Source organism: Pelodiscus sinensis, chromosome 4, assembly GCF_049634645.1.
Source record: "Pelodiscus sinensis isolate JC-2024 chromosome 4, ASM4963464v1, whole genome shotgun sequence".
Lineage (NCBI taxonomy): Eukaryota > Metazoa > Chordata > Testudines > Trionychidae > Pelodiscus > Pelodiscus sinensis.
Genome location: NC_134714.1, coordinates 55,672,589 through 55,688,987, shown reverse-complemented (window position 1 = coordinate 55,688,987; position 16,399 = coordinate 55,672,589). Strand labels below are relative to the sequence as shown.

Sequence of the window (16,399 nt, the reverse complement as noted above, 5' to 3'; positions counted from 1 at the left end):
CATGGAGCTGGAATCCACAAGATCTCCCATAAAGGATTTCTACTGCATTGAAGGAAAAGTGTCAGTGAGGTCACCTTGTGGAAGTAAATGCAAGCCTATTCAAATACACAGGCCAGTCCCCAACCCTTTACAGCCCCCCACTACCAGACCCCCCAGTGCCAGCCTCCTGTTTCCAGAGCCCCATTGCAGCCAACTCCCCCAGGATCCTCCCAGTGCCAACCCCCAGTCCCCAATATTAGTCCTGTCCTCAGAGGCCCCACTGCTAGCCCCCCACCATAGATGCCCTACTGCCCCCTATGTCAGCTCCCCGCCTCTTAAAGCTCCTACCCCTTAAGGCTTCCCAATACTAGCTCCACCCAAAAAGCCCCCCCCCCGTGTTACCTTTGCCCTCAGAACCCCCCAGTGCCACCTTTGCCCTCAGAACCCCCCCAGTGCCAACCCCCTGCCTCTTAGAGCCCTGACCCTCAGAACCCCAGCACTAGCCCCACCCTTGGAGCCCCCAGTGCCTGCCCCACCTCCCTCACCTAGCCCTGCCTCCCAGCCTCCAGGTGAGTGCTGCTGCCCAGGTCACAGCAGTTCTAAGGCTGCCATGCTGGGCTCCATGCGGCCCTCCCGCCATGCAGTGAACCACTCTTCCGTGGCTGGGAGACCTCCGCCCCTGCCCCGCACTGGTTGGCTGAGAGGCAGGGCAGGACATGCCTCTCCCAACAGCCGTGGTGGGAAGGGAGGCACTAGGCGATGTATCGAGTCTTGGCCCCAAGAGTCGCTACAACCCAGCAGCCTGCGGTTTGTGGCTCAGCGCTGATGTGCAGACTGGTGGTTGGGAATCATTGGTGTATGGCAAGCAGCAATAGATGCCTAACTCTATAATGGCTCTTATTGGCAAGCTTAGGCTGCTCCCTGCCTAGAGTTCTGGCTTTTATAGATCTCATTTTCAGGCACTTTTTTTTCCTCCTAACTCAGGCTTTGTGGATCCCAGTGATTTTCCAGGGGCCTAAAAGTTTAGCACTCAATATTGCAATATTGCTTACCCTTTGGCGTGGTAGTGGTGGTCACATTCATATCCAGAAAGTGATCTGGATCTCTCCTGGGTTCATTTTGAGCTACCTATGTTTACACACTTTCTCCTAGAAACTGGTATATTTTGGTGATGTCAAAGGCTCTATTGGTGAAGAATATAACTCAGAGCTGAATGGACTTTTTGAAGGTCATAACTCTGGAGGTTATGGTATCTCTCTGTCTGCTTAGTCTCATGTAGATCATGGAAAGTTTTGCCTTTGTGAGAACTTACCCATGAGGACATTTGAATGAAGGAGCATCACATCTCTCCATGGTATGTTTGATAAGCATGAATGCAGCTCACCAGTTGCCCTTGACTCTATAAGCCTAATGCTTAATAAAAAATAGAAAGGTGTCATGAGCAACACTACAGAAAGAATCTTCTTTTCTTCCAGAGACATGGCCTAGGAATAAAGAGAGCTAGTACCAAACAGAAAGTCTCAAGAACAGGGAACAAATTGACTGAAGGGAACACCTCAATAGTGAGTCTTTCACGCTAAGCTTTATGTTAATAAACCAAAGCTCCAAAAGGCTGGATGTGAAAGCTTTCCTGAGTCATTAAGAAGTCTAAGAGAAGAAACTGAGGTAGCGAGGAATGTGGGTTGGTGATGTGGTGACAGTCACCCTTTTCCTGTCTTGAGAAAGTCAGCAGAAGTTCCTGATCCACGTTCTCTGTATCATTATTTTGCATAGTATTATCATGTTTCTTCTTATTCATCCCCTTTCTAAGTAAACATCTATGGATTTTTTCAGTGCTTCTCATTTATCTCTGAACTCCTCTGTTTCTGTCATATCCCTTTTGACATGAGTTGATCAGAACTGAATTCAGTATTCCAGGTGATGATGTACCACTGACCTATATCAGTATGGTAATATTTCCACTGATACACTCCATCCCATTCCCTAGCCTAGACAACCTAGATACCTGAAAACTGAAATTGTACCATATACCTCCTAGGTGTGGTGCTATGTCCTCTAGAGGCACTGAGACAACTTGGAGAGTAATGTTGCTACAAGCTAGCTAAGTAACTTTTAGCTCTTGCAAATAGAGGCTCATGCATTTAGCTCCAGCCCTCCCAAGTGAGAACCTCCCTGTGGAGTAACAACAATTCCACAGTACTGAGCTCTTCTGAGGGCTGTCTACAGGGAGGCCCCTACCCTGTTTGTCTGGTCAGTGATCTGCCTGCAAAACATCCTTACAGAACGCGCAAGCTTTTTCCAAGCATCCTCCCCACCTGGCCTCCTTGATGGTGAGTGCGATCTTACAGTGTTTCACTGAGAGAGGGCACAACCCTTGATCAGCAGGGGCCAGGCTTAAAGCCGCCCTCCCAACAAAACCCTTTGGGGGGAAAAAAACCCGCACGCCCTGTGTGGTGAAAACATCCAGGGCCAGACTAGAGCCACCCGAGAGCTTTGCCTACGGACTGACTGGAGCAAGAGGAGGGAATCGCCTGTGGCGAGGCGGGAGCGGCAGATCTCTGGGGAGGTCACCACCGGGCGGTCCCTACCCAGGTCGGGCCGGGATCGCGTCTCTCTGGTTTTGACCCCGTGCTCTGCTGGTGAGGGAAGGGGCCTCAGCTGCTCCCGCGTCTCCCCGGCAGCAGCAAGCGGCGCGCTAGAGCCAGACCCTTCCCGGGGCCCGCCCAGCAGCGCCGCGATTGATCGGTGGGAACGGAAAGCTCAGCGCCGGGTTTCCCTCAGTCCTGGAGCCGCGGTGCCATCCGGGGGGAGCGTTTGCGCGGCAGGAGCCGTGCGAGGGCTGAGGAAGGCGAGGGCGCAACGGCCGCTTGTTCAGGTTGTCTCCCCCTCCCCGCCCTTGCGTCGCGGGCCGCCGCTGCCGCCTCCCGGGGAGCCCGGTGCGCCGCTGCTCTCGGCCGTTCCCGCAGCGCGCGGTAGGAGGCGGCCCCCAGCGGAGGGGAAGCGTCGATTTGCTGTTGGTTTCTCTCTGGCCTTTCTGTTCACAGGGGCCTGCGATCCTGGCCCCTGTCACGCTCATGGGAGTGCTGGCGTGGGAACAGATTGGGCCCCGACTGTAACTGGGATCGTCCCCCCATCCCTTTGTAAGAAGCGTCGCCGCAGCAGCCTTCCCTTTCCCCTGTGGGAAGGGAGTTTCTGTCCCCTCTCTGCCACTGCTTGGGGGTGGGGGTGGGGGTTAGTGCTAGTGGAACTCACTGTCGTGTGCCCCCCCCCCCACACACACATAATGCAAATGCTGGTCTTTAGCGTATCTGAAACATTTTTTAAAAATTCCTCCTTGTGCCCCTCTAAATTAGGAGCAGGCAAGAAATAATTCCCTTGTAAGAGTCAGTCTGGGAGGTTTAGATTGAGATTGATCATAGGTTTAGCTGTAAAAGGTTGGTGTGAGGTGTCAAACAATGTTAGTCTTTTTTTCCCTTAAGTTTCCTTTAGACATGGTACCAGTGTGGTGTTCATTGCTTCAATTTTATTTGGCTTCATAGACTGTTTCAAAACATGTATGGGAAAATCCAGGAGAGAGGGGGAGAGAGTGGTATGCCCTCACTAGCCTAAGTGGCTCTGTTTTTGGCCCATTTCCAATCAACTATGGGTGGAGACAATGTATCTGGTAAATAGTGTTTTGTATCAATGAGATTTGTATTTTTTCCTAATTGGACAGCTAGTGAAGAAAGACACCTGACATTGTGTTCAGATTCTTATCTCTGTAGCATGCCATGTATCTTGTAGATTAATCAACTAGGATTGCACTTTCATGCTCTATATTTTTAAGGCTGTCAAGCAGTTAAAATGTAATAGTGTTTAATTATGCTTTGAACAATAATAGAATACCATGTATATAAATATTTCTGGATGTTTTTCACATTTTCAAACATTGATTTCAATTACAAAAATACAGAATACAAAGTGTACACTGCACTTTTTATATTTTTATTATATATATTTGCACTGTAAAAACAACAGAAATTGTATTTTTCAATTCACTTAATGCAAGGCCTATAGTGCAATCTCTTTATCACAACAAATGTACAATTTACAAATGTAGAATTATATACAAAAATACATGCATTCAAAAACAACAGAAAATTAGAGAGCCTACAGTTCCATTCAGTCCTACTTCTTGTTTAGCTAGTTAAGTTTGTTTATATTTGCAGGAGATATGGCCGCCCACTTCTTGCTTACAATGTCATCTGAAAGTGGAACTAGGCATTCACGTGGTGTAACTACACTTCTTTTGGGAATGGTGTACTGATCCATCTAGTGGCACTGAGACCACTTATAGAGAAAATAATGAGTGTTATAGGACTTTAGCTACCAGCTAGCTGGATTTTAGCTCATGCAGTAGATCGGGTCTACTCAACATGTGGCTGCATGTGGCCCACGGCCCATTTGTTTGTAGCCCACAGTGCAGTTTGGGTTTACATGGTGCTCAACACGCAGTCCGTGGGTGGGATCCTTTGAACATGGCCTCCAGTGGGAACACACTCCACAGCGGAGAGGTGTCTCCCAGGTGGGGTGAGCATTGAAAGACGCAAATGGGCAATCTGGCTGGAACAGACGGGTACAGGGTGTCACTGTTTCTAGCCCCCAGGGAGGAGGTGCCGGGAGCACTGGGGCATTGTGAGAAGTGCTGGCTGCTTTGTATTCATGCCCGTCAGTGTGAAGGAAGCTCTTTGCATATATATTTGCATGTATATGCAACCATGCTTAAGTTGTGGCCCTTGGCATGTGCTGTGAGTATCATCGGGGCCCCCTGGGCTTTCAAAGTTGAGTAGTCCTGCAGTAAATGCTCATGTTCTAAGCTCCAGAGGTCCCAGGTTCAATTCCACCTGTGAGTGTTACAATGGCATTGTTGTAGCCAGTGTTGTCAGATATTTACATGCTAGATGTGCTAAAGATTCATGTGTCCCTTCATGCTGCAACTACCATTCCAGAGGACATGTGTCCAAGCTGATGATGGATTCTGCTAGCTAACAATTCAAAGCAGTATAGACTGATTCATGTTAATTTTCATCTGAATAATTTTCATCACCAACAGGTTGATTTTCTTTTTTAACAGTTTGGGTTTGTTAATTTCTGCATTGGAGTGTTGCTCTTTTAAGACTTCTAAAAGCATGCTCCATATCTCTTCCCTCTCAAATTTTGGAAGCCACTTGAAATTCTTAAATCTTGGGTCAAATGCAAAGAAGCTGCATCTTTAGAAATCGCACATTGGTACCTTTTTTGTGTTTTGTCAAATCTACATTGAAAATGTTCTTAAAATGAACATGTGCTTGGTTATCATCCAACACTGCTATAACATGAAATAAATGGCAGAATGTGGATAAAACAGAGCAGGAGACATACAGTTCTCCCCCGAGGAGTTCAGTCATAAGTTTATTTAATGCCTTTTTTTTAATTGAATGTTGTCAGCATGGAAGCATGTCCTCTGGAATGGTGGCCAAAACCTGAAGGGACATATGAAAGCTTAGCATATCTGCCATGCAAATACCTTGCAATGCTAGCTAAAAAAAGTGCCATGTGAATGCCTCTTCTCACTTTCAGGTACCACTGTAAATAAGAAGCAGGCAGCATTATCTCCCATATATGTAAACAAGCTTGTTTGTCTTAGTGATTGGTTGAAGAAGAAGTAGGACTGAGTAGGGATGTGAACAGGTAACTGATTAACTAGTTACCCGTTAAGCATCATCCTTACCAGGTGATCTCTACTGGGTACCAGTAAACGAGTACCTGGGAGCAGCTCTGTGGGGGACAAGAGCAAAAGCCAGCTTCCCCACTCATTGGGTTGACAGCTCTTGCTGCTCATCCCTTGCTGCTGAAGAAGATAGGTGGGATCCCACTTAATCGGCTAACCAGTTAAATCAAGGTTTAACAGGTTAACCGATAGGGGCAGCACAGCGCAGAGCCCGGGATCAGCTGTGTGGCACTGCCCCCTTTGAAATCCTGATGCCGTGTTTCAAGCGCCACACAGAGTCTGCCGTGCCTTTCAGTGCTGCTGTGGCATTTCAAAGGGGCAGCACCGTGCAGAGCCCGGGATCAGCTGTGCAGCGCTGCCTCGTTGAAACACCATGACGACATTTCAAAGGGGCAGTGGTGCCCGGGATCAGCACTATACACTTTGTATTCTGGTTGTAATTGAAATCAATATATTTGAAGATGTAGAAAACATCCAAAAATATTTAAATAGATAGTATTCTTATTATTGTTTAACAGCGCAATTAATCACGATTATTTTTTTAATTACTTGACAGCCCTAAAGTCATTGTATTTGATCCAAAATATTTAATAAATTTCAATTGGTATTCTGTTGTTTAACAGTGAGATTAAAACTGTATTTGATCATGATTTTTTTAATTAATCACATGAGTTAACTGCAATTAATAGACCTAATTCTACAAGATACATAATGAGTTTTGTTGTATCTTGGGACCATGATAATTCTTTTATTTTAGAGTAGAGAGTTAAGTATGTGTGAATATAGATTAGTGACAACAGGGCAAAACTCTTGGGTGAATTGGAGACCTTCTTTGAATTAATTTTTTGGCCTCAAAATTACAGTGGAGGTATATTTTTTGATTTTATGCTTCTTCATGCTCTTGTGGCCAAAATTAAATATAGTATTGATTTTAATATCTGTTAGGAGAGCAATCCAAAGACCATGTCCTAGTCATGTGTAGAAATAGATGTGATTAGTCTGATTAACACAGGGGTATTCAAACTCTAGGTTGCAGCTTGTAAGGGCAAGCTGCTAGCTGGCCACGAGATACTTAGTTTATCTGTGCCTCTGCGCCCCTGCTGGTTAACTGATAGGGGCAGGTTGTACATTTCAAAGGAGGAATGCGGAACTCTGCGTGCCGCCCAGGGCCAGCGGGAAGTCCCACTGACTCAGGGCGTGCCTGCTTTGAAATGTACAAGAGTCCCCAGCAGAGGCTTTTGTGCATTTCAAAGCCATGGAGCCCGGGGTAAGCGGGAGACTCCCCAGCTGACCCAGGTTCCACACTTCCCCGGAACCCAGGGTCAGCAGATAAAAAGCAGATTTCTACAGATTTGCAGAGCTCTATCCATCACTTCACATGCACTGGTTCAAATACAAGTCAAATACAGAGGGTATGTCTAGATTATGTGGCTCCGTCGATAGAATGAAGTTTCTCGTGAAATAAGGTTTACCGGAGCGGTCGACAAAGGCTTCCCTTGTCAACCACGGCGCATCCAAACTGCCCCGCTGTGCGCTGTGCCGCCAAACAGCTGATCGGCACAGCATGGTGGCCATTTTGATGTAAATGAAGCGGTGATTATTTAAATCGCTGCTTCATTTTCCTATGTCTAGTAAACTCATCTACATGGCTTCGTCAAGGGAGCCATGTAGTCTAGACATACCCAGAGTGAGCAAATGTCTTTATACCATTATATGTATATTATGATATATCAAATATATTAAGTGGTCTATCAAATAAATTAGTAATAGGAGTCCAGTTTCAAAGGGACAGCTGATCACATCCCACAAATGGCTAACAGTTAATTCTAACTATCATTTTTTTGGCAGTTTCAGCAAAAAGGACACCAACTTGCATGAGTATGAGTTATGCTCTCCTTCCTAAAGGTGATGAGGTGCAGAATCATGTATGGTACTTGTTCTCTGGACTTCAGTTTAAAGGAATATTAATGTGGCACTTCTTATAATTTAACTTAGTACAGTTTAACTGTTTTGGGATTCAAGAATCTCCAAGTTTTTTCTGCTTTCTCCATCCTCTCAATTGTTACATCTAGTTTATAATCAAAGCTGCTAATAACTAATATTTATTCACAGTGAAGATAGTGATGGAAAATATATTGCTAAAAAAACCTCAACAACTATTTTTAAAAATGTGTGTGTGTTATATAAGTTTTTATCATAGCTGAAATTGATATGATTTTGGAATAGCATGCAGCAAAATAGGCTGAATTAAAATGAATCTTATTTACAGATGACTTTAACTGACTCTCCTCTTCTATAGAATAGTCCAGTTTTTCCTTAATACATGCTATAATTTGTGCTTAGTCTAGCAAGCATTTTAAACCAAGATAAATATAACTTACTCTAGTTAAATAACTGCAGTTTGTTGTCAAAAAGGCAAGAGAAAATCTAAAATACCTGTTTCTTATTCTTGTTTTAGGGATCCATTGAATGTAAGGAATCCTTCTGTAAGATAACTTTGCTGCAGTTCCAGCCCTCCTTCTCAGTATTGTGAAGATGATTTCAATTGAAATACATTTTTGAAGAAACTGACAAGAACAGGAGTCTTATTTTTTAAAATGTTCGAACTTCAGCAGTGTGTAACAGCTAACAGGATACCCAGGAAAAGGCCTTATAGATGTGACATCTGCTACAAACAATTTGAAACCCCATCAAAATTAGCTAGGCATTATCTTATACACACTGGTCAAAAGCCATTTGAATGTCATGTATGTCATAAAACTTTTAGACAGCTAGTCCATTTGGAGAGACATGAGTTAACACACACGCTTCCTTTTAAATGTAATGTTTGCCATAGGAATTTCAAAAATTTAATCACTTTCTTAAAGCATCAACAGCTTCATAATGAAAACTACCAGAGTGATATTAAGCAAGATAAAAAATCAGTAGATGCCAAGCAAGATGGGCTGATATGTGGAATGTTTCATTGTTCTATTTGCCAGAAATCTTTTACCACAGAAGAGCGGTGGATGCTGCATCAGTGCACAAAGTCAAATAATCTCCACAGTGCCAGGAGGAGAAAGAAAACTCATGTGTGTGAAACATGTAACAAGATGTTTCCATCACGATCTAAGCTGGAAAGACACTTGCTGATTCACACTGGCCAGAAACCTTTTAAGTGTTCCTTGTGTGGTAAATCTTTCAGGCAGTCAACACATTTGAAAATCCATCAGCTCACACACACAGAGGAGAGGCCTTTCCAATGCTGTATTTGTCAGAAGGGATTTAAGATCCAGAGCAAACTCCTGAAGCACAAGCAACTCCATGTTAGAAATAAAACTGTTCCCAGAGTCCTTTACAGACCAAAGACTTCTAAATACCCTAGGCCTCAGAACTTGCTGGAAGGAAAAAAGGATGATTTTGAGAATGTGGATACTTATGAGTCCCCAGAGAATGACCCACTTGATGTTCATTCTATTTATATTGTGCCTTTTCAGTGCCCAGTCTGTGAGCAATGTTTTGAAACAGAGCGAGTTCTAAATTTGCACAAATGTTTTTACCTGAAAGATGGCAAAAATATGAACTGTGGCAAACCAGCCTACAGTCACAAAGCCAACATTAAAAGTAAAGTCCCAATGCAGCTCAAACATGCTGGAGAAAAGGCATCAGATTCTTCTCTGTCTGACAGAAAAAAAAATAAAACAAGTCACTTTAAAAGTTATGACCTGTTTGTATCTAATGAGCAGCATTCTGATCATTCCCCTAACGCTTTTAAAAATTATCATAGCAAGCTTGCCAGGCACAATACAATTAGCAATAAAAAGAAAAGGACATTTGTCATGCCATTATCCTGGCAAGAGCACCTACAGAAGCATAAATTAGAAAGTAATTTAAAAAGTATGATTGCTGGTGAAAGCATGTTAAACATGGATGATTCGGTGCATAATAAAGATGACTCTCTTTATGGTTCATTGGATGCTGATTTCTTTGATAATCCAGAAGCATCACTTCAGTGTGCTTTTTCAGCTCCTACTAAAAATATACATAATAGACACAAAGTGTGTAAATGTGACAGATGTGAAAAAATCTTTCCTTCTTCATCCAAACTTCAAAGACATTATCTTATTCACACGGGACAGAAGCCCTTTGGCTGTAATGTTTGTGGGAAGACATTTAGACAGTCAGCTCACTTAAAAAGGCATCAGCTCACTCATACTGAAAAGAGACCATATGAAAGCCCTCTTTGCCAGGTGGAATTTGAAAATCTGAACAAACTTTTTAGTCACCAGGGAGATCACATTGAATTTAAGTCTTCTCAGTCGGTGGGTTATTCCCAGAGACCTTCACAGGCATCCGGCTTTCCAGAATTTGAGCTGATTCAGTCAAACCAGGCAGCTGAAATCAAAGTTGAACTAGAGTCTGGGGACTTTGTTCTTGGCACCAGCAGTAGAAACTCACAGCCATATTTGTGCAGTAAATTGTTGGAAACGGAGCAAAGCCATTATAGTCACTGGTATGATTTTTCTGGGGTTATGGAAAAAAGTGAAGCTATTAAAAGATTTTATCAGTGTAGTGTCTGCTTAAAAACTTTCAAATCACCTTCCAAACTTGAAAGACACTATTTAATGCATGCTGGACAGAAGCCATTTGAATGTTCAGTTTGTGGTAAAACTTTCAGACAGGCCCCACATTTGAAAAGGCATCACCTTACTCACTTTAAAAAGAAATCCTAAAGATAGAATGGCTGCTGGACTTCCATTGAGTGGAATAACAAACACTAGAAGATATTTTGTGTCCAGCAGAAGTGATGGTGTCCAATGACATTTTTTTTAAATCTAAACCTTCAGGATTACATAATTATGAACTGGTTTACAACAGATTAACATAAGTAGTCACTTTCCATAAACCAGTCAGAGATGACCTGAAGGAAGGTTAATGTACTGTTTTTAGACTGTCTACTTAAAAAATGCTTGTGATAAATAGGGGTTGATGTTTGAAAATTTTCAGCAATGTTTTTTTGTGAATACATGTAGTTACTGCGTAAAAGTATTTTGGCAATCTGTAGTGCAATATAAATCACGTGCTTAAAAGTTGTGCCTCTTCCCCATCCAGAAGAGTTATTTTATGACCATATGCTTTCTGACTGCACCTACCAAAAAGCAAATGTAAAAGGACTGTCCTTGACACACTTCACTTTGTCTCCATGTATGTTGAAAGTATAAGATGAATACTGTGCCTGATGAGTACTAGATCTTGCATCTACTTTACCTTGTCTATTCCCAGCAAGTGAATATAAGAGGAAAAAGAAAGGAGTTGGAAGAGGAAAAAGTGGAGGAGAAAGCGTGGGGGAGGGATGAATAATTTCCACAACAGTAACATGTGGTTAACAAAGATGATATTTACCTACTTTAAGATCTATGGATGAAGACTGCTATGTAAGAGCTAGGTATTTTATTGAACATATGCACATAAAAATAGTGAAAAGTTTGTTTCTGAATCAGCACCATCCTCTTAACTTGATTTGACTATTCCAGTCTTACTCCCTGCCTCTTCTAGCTTTTTTGGAACAATCTAAACAGTACTCAGAGTGTTTTTAAATCAAGAGTAGTGAATGAGGCTCTTAATTAATCCGCAAATGTAGTCTCCCTCCCCTCCCCGCCTTTTCATATAATGATGACATTAATGCATCCCCTTCCCACTCAGACACTTTATATATATTTCCTCTGAAAGGCCAAAATTCTGAGTAACAGCCTCCTTGTTTCCTGGTATTGAGCACTACACAAATTAAGGAAATATTCCTTAGGATGGGATAAGGTGATAACTGACAAACAACGTTGTCAGGAAGTCATTCCTTTATAATGTGAAATAATGGGACTGTAAATGACTACTAGCTCCTATGAAATAAATTCATTTTTGTATTCATGAAAGCTGTAGTTAACAGTATTACATTTTCTTGTGGTATATGCTCACTTTTCTCCTTGTGTTGAAAGAATGGGTGAGCAAAAATACTTTGGACATTCTGGGAAAAGAGACTCTGGGAACTTGTAGATAAAGAATTTTTTTTTCCTCAGAAAAACTTCCTGCTAAGTTTGTCTTTGTTTAACTTCTGAATGTTTGAACCCTAAATTTTCCAACTATTCCAAATAATAGAAAATTGGTGAGAAAGTAGATCCAGATTTATGTAAATGAACTTTGACTTATATTTGTAGTCTTTGAAGTGATTAAGTTAAAAACTATATAATATTTTATCTGAATGAAGCAAGAATTTCCTCTTATCTTGAGATTGTCTGTCCCTGCGAGGGTGCATCTAGACGGCAGGGTTTTTTTTCGGAAAAACAGCAGTTTTTCCAGAAAAACTTCACTTACATCCACACTGCTATTGAGTTCTTTCGAAAGAAAATCAAAAGAACAAAGGGTTTTTTCTGACATTGGTAAACCTCATTCTACTAGGAAGAATGATTTTTCCTAAAGAACTCTTTCGGAAAAAGGCGTCTATGGACAGGGAAGAGGGAGTTCTTTCGAAAGAAGAGGAAAGAAGAAAAAGCACTAGTACCCTAGTGGCTACTCCATCCATAGTAATCACAGCTTAAATGTGAGATAGTATCTACACTGAATGGATATTATCTTTTGAAAAAGCAGATCTTTTTTTTTATGTGTTTTGGCACTGTGGACATTCTCCTTCGGAAGAAGTTTTTTTGGAAAGTCTCTTCTGGAAAAGCTTCTTCTGAAAGAAGCCTGCAGTCTAGATGTACCCTGAGGGGAAGTAAAACTAGAAAAATGGTGTTTCTGGTATGATCTCAGACTTGGCTATTGATTATATTTTTAGACATATTTCCCCCTTGTCTCCCATCTCTCTCCCCCCTCATTCTTTCAGATTGTTCATATTGAAAGACAGAATACTGTAAAAAAAAAAAAAAAGTGCTTTGGAGGTGTGCTGTGGGGCTCTTTTGAAATACCTGTAACAAAACTTTTTATTTATGTAGTACGTACTTTTGTTATGCATTTCATTTGAAGACTCTAGAGGTTTGAAGACCAACTGTCTGAAACTTGACAAGGAGAAGGTAAAAGATTAGATTTCACAGTAACTAACATACTGCTGCATGTTAGAATAAATAGGATTGTTTCTGAAACCATTTTTATGCTTTACAAAAGAAATAAACTTTTCAATATATATTTAAAAAGAAACAGACTTCTCATGTTTTAAAGTTTTGAGAGTCACTCACATTAATGACCTGAAACAAGGTTAAGTTAGAGAGTGTTGCTGTTAAATGAATCCAACTTGAGGGTGAGTTTAGGGAATACAACCATGATAACTTCTTAATCTTCTTGTACAGACCTAAGCACACTAATGGAATATACAAAAGAAAATTGTAATAACTATTATACAGACACCGATACCAGTATTCTATTTTATACCAGATATTTTATTTTCCCCATACATCAGTGTGTTTAAATATTATGAAGAGACAGTCTCATCCCTCCAAATGAAAGTATCATTCACTTAGGCTGTGTCCAGACTCAGGGGTTTTTTCGGGAAAAGTAGCCTTTTTCCGAAAAAACTTCCCCTGCGTCCAGACTCAAGCCGCGTTCTTTCGAAATTAAATCGAAAGAACGCGGCTTTTCTTTCGATGGCGGTAAACCTCATTTCACGAGGAAGAACGCCTTCTTTCGAAAGTTCCTCTTTCGAAAGAAGGCGTTCTTCAATGTAAATAGGGCTTCTTCGAAAGAGAGCATCCAGACTCACTGGATGCTTTCTTTCGAAAAAGCAAGCCGCTTTTTCAAAAGTTCAACGTGCAGTCTAGACGCTCTCTTTCGAAAGAGGCTCTTTCGAAAGTATCTTTCGAAAGAGCTTCTTTCGAAAGAGGCTTGCAGTCTAGACATAGCCCCACTGTAAGTAAGATTCTTGCCCCAACACAGTTAAAGTTTTTCTTCCCTTTTCAAATTCTGCATATGTGATCTGTAGTCACTGGACAATTCTTTGTCCAAATTTGAGATGATGCGAATGAGCTGATTTTTATGGGAATGGTGTTCAGAAAAATGGGTATTTAATCATGTTTTGAAACGTGGATGCTTTTTTTGCTGTGCCTTATGTAAAAAAATAGCTTTTCTTAGTTTCGATAGAGATTTGAAAGATCTTGGAAGGACTTAATGCACAAACCCAGTTTTGAGATCAGGAAAGGCATATTTGTAAGTTATTTTTGCAAGTATAGAATAATTGTTAGGGCTCTAGGGAACATTTTAAAAAGGCACGCAGAGATTTTTCCCTTGCTTTAGTGGGAATTTTATTCACCTCAAATTAGTGATGAAGACTCAGAGACTGATTTTTCTCTCTTCTCTTGTACCAGTGGTATTTCATGAACCCTCAGAGGAATTATGCAGTGGAGTAAAATGGAGGATCAGACTTCTAAAACTGAACTGGAAAAATTTAAGTGTGAAAAATTGGCTGTTTTGAAGACAATGGCAACATTCCTATAAGGCCAGGATTTTGCCTTTTATCTCTAGGTGTTGCAAAACTAGCCTTCAGAGTGGCAACTTAGGTCCAGGAATATTAACTGCATTTCCATTCATGGTGATCCAGGAAGTTTTTAAATTTAACCTTCATTCTAGGCTTTGTAATGATTGCTCAGTTTAACTTTTGTTTCTACAGGTGATGTTATCCTACCATTAACGGATGACAGGTGTACAGTTGATGTGAATTACTAGCTGTACCCAGTAGCAGTCCCATCTGAAGGAGTGTTCTAGAGTAGGAACAAGTAGGCAAACTTATAGGATGATAGATTCTGCAGGCTTTATGCTGCCAGGAAAACCAGGAGAGGAGCCAGGATGCTTTTAGGGAAGCAGAGAACAATGTCTGCTATTTAAAAAATGCTTAATCATACTTCATATTGCTCATCAATATGCCATGGACATTTCGCATCATGCTTCATGGCAAATTCAAGCCCTAGTCATTGAAGTCTCTTTAGGAGCATTGCCATTCTCCTCTAGTTCCATGAACGGCGAGCTGGTCTAATAGTAATAAGCTGCTAGCATTCAAGCAATTATTTTAAAAATAGCTAAATGAAAGGAAATTGTAAACAGGCAAACAATCAAACAATGGGTCTTTAACCTTAGAGTTGAGTTACGCCCCCAGGTACCTAGAAAATTGAATGTTCAGTTTTGAGACATATACTTCAGGACTAATGATGTAGCACAAGTAGAGAAAAGAAGGAAAAACATATTTTGAAAATAATACAGAAAAAAGTGTGTCATTTCAATTAAATGGATCTTGGCTTGTTTGTGGACTAGCAGCAAATGCATTACTGTGGATAAATACATTGAATCTTTAGGCTGGAGAGGCAGAATGACACTGTAGTCTGGTATTTCGGGCACCCAGCAGGGAGTTTAGAGAACCACAGTCCTGTCTCCCTGCTTCATTGACTGTTATCCTTGATGGAAACAGCTTCAGTTGTTTGAGGGATTGAGGGAGCCCTGTTTCAGAATATCCTATAGCTCAATGGTTAGATCACATTCCTGAAGAGGTAAGAAACCTTTGTTCAAATCCTTTCTCTCCCTCAGATTGAGCCAGGGAGGAAATTGAACCAAAGTCTTCCACATCCCAAGTGATGTTCTAATAACTAGAATAAAAGCTATAAGAGGGGCACCACTGGAAACAGCTCCTCCTCCAGTTATATCTTGAATGGGACTAGATCCAGTGGGTAACCTCTGAGTAGGCCTACCAGATAAGACCCTGCACAGCAGAGATGTAGGCAATGACTGAGTTCAGGCACTAAAGGGTTAGGTGGCAGCTGAGTGGGAGTTTTGTGGATCACAGTGGAGCCTAAACTTGGGACTTACAGAGTCTAGGCAATTAAGTACCTCAGTAAATCTGGACCAAATCCAAAACTCACTGAAGTTAATATGACTTTAAATTTCAAACTGGGAGTTCTGTTCTAATACTCAATTACTGTGGCTTCTTTCTACAATATATGTAAACCTCTGTAAATCTTAACCCTGCCCCTTTTACATGCTTCAGTAATCCTTACATGAGCACAGTGGGACTGCTGTCATCAGGAAAGACTGTAGGATAGCTCCCTGTAATAGTCCCTTGTAGTAATGTGTCTTTAATGTTCAAAATGGCTGGGTCTACTAAACTATAAAGAGGCTCGTGTTCATATTAGTTTCACAGGAGTTTGGGGGATTTTTAAATGGTGAGTTATAACTTAATAGACTTATTTTATGCTTTGCTGGCTCTGGGTAATGTATGTCTGAGAGGCAGTCATTATAAGGAAAATTGAATTACAAAGTGACTTTTTTTATTACCAGCTACATTATTTCCCCCAGTCTGAATGGATAAATTGTACTGTCTTATGTGATAACTATGCAATAATTTTTCTCTAGCAACTTTGAATAGTGCATTTTGTTTTTCTAATAAAATTTTAAACTTATAGTTTGCATAATGAAGGATTAATATGTTATAGTATCTTGAGCCAAGAAACTTGAGTGTCCCAGTAAATGCTTCCTTACGTAAAAATCTCAGAGTTAACCTGATCCTGTCACTGTCAACCCTGAGTCCCCATGTCCCTGCTAACCCTGCCCTGTATCTCCCACCATTACAGTTTTGTTCCCTTTCAAAGATCTGTGAATACAATAATCCTGAGCTATGTATTTCCAAGATTACAAAATATCCTTCCACCCACAAACTTGATTCTCCTT

General features: G+C 41.3%; 1 protein-coding gene across 4 annotated transcripts; it reads left to right on the top strand.

Annotated features, from left to right (window-relative positions):
- The first annotated feature begins 2,179 nt into the window (after positions 1–2,179).
- ZNF770 (zinc finger protein 770) lies at positions 2,180–12,892 on the top strand. Of its 4 annotated transcripts, none has more exons than XM_075927010.1 (2): positions 2,180–2,309; positions 8,187–12,892. In XM_075927010.1, the coding sequence occupies exon 2, from the start codon at positions 8,326–8,328 to the stop codon at positions 10,438–10,440; it is 2,115 nt and encodes a 704-aa protein (XP_075783125.1). In that variant the 5' UTR covers positions 2,180–2,309; positions 8,187–8,325; the 3' UTR covers positions 10,441–12,892. The 4 variants fall into 4 exon arrangements, with proteins under 4 accessions (XP_075783125.1, XP_075783124.1, XP_075783123.1 ...); XM_075927009.1 differs by lacking the exon at positions 2,180–2,309 and adding an exon at positions 2,504–2,951; XM_075927008.1 differs by lacking the exon at positions 2,180–2,309 and adding an exon at positions 2,505–2,854.
- The last annotated feature ends 3,507 nt before the right edge of the window (positions 12,893–16,399 follow it).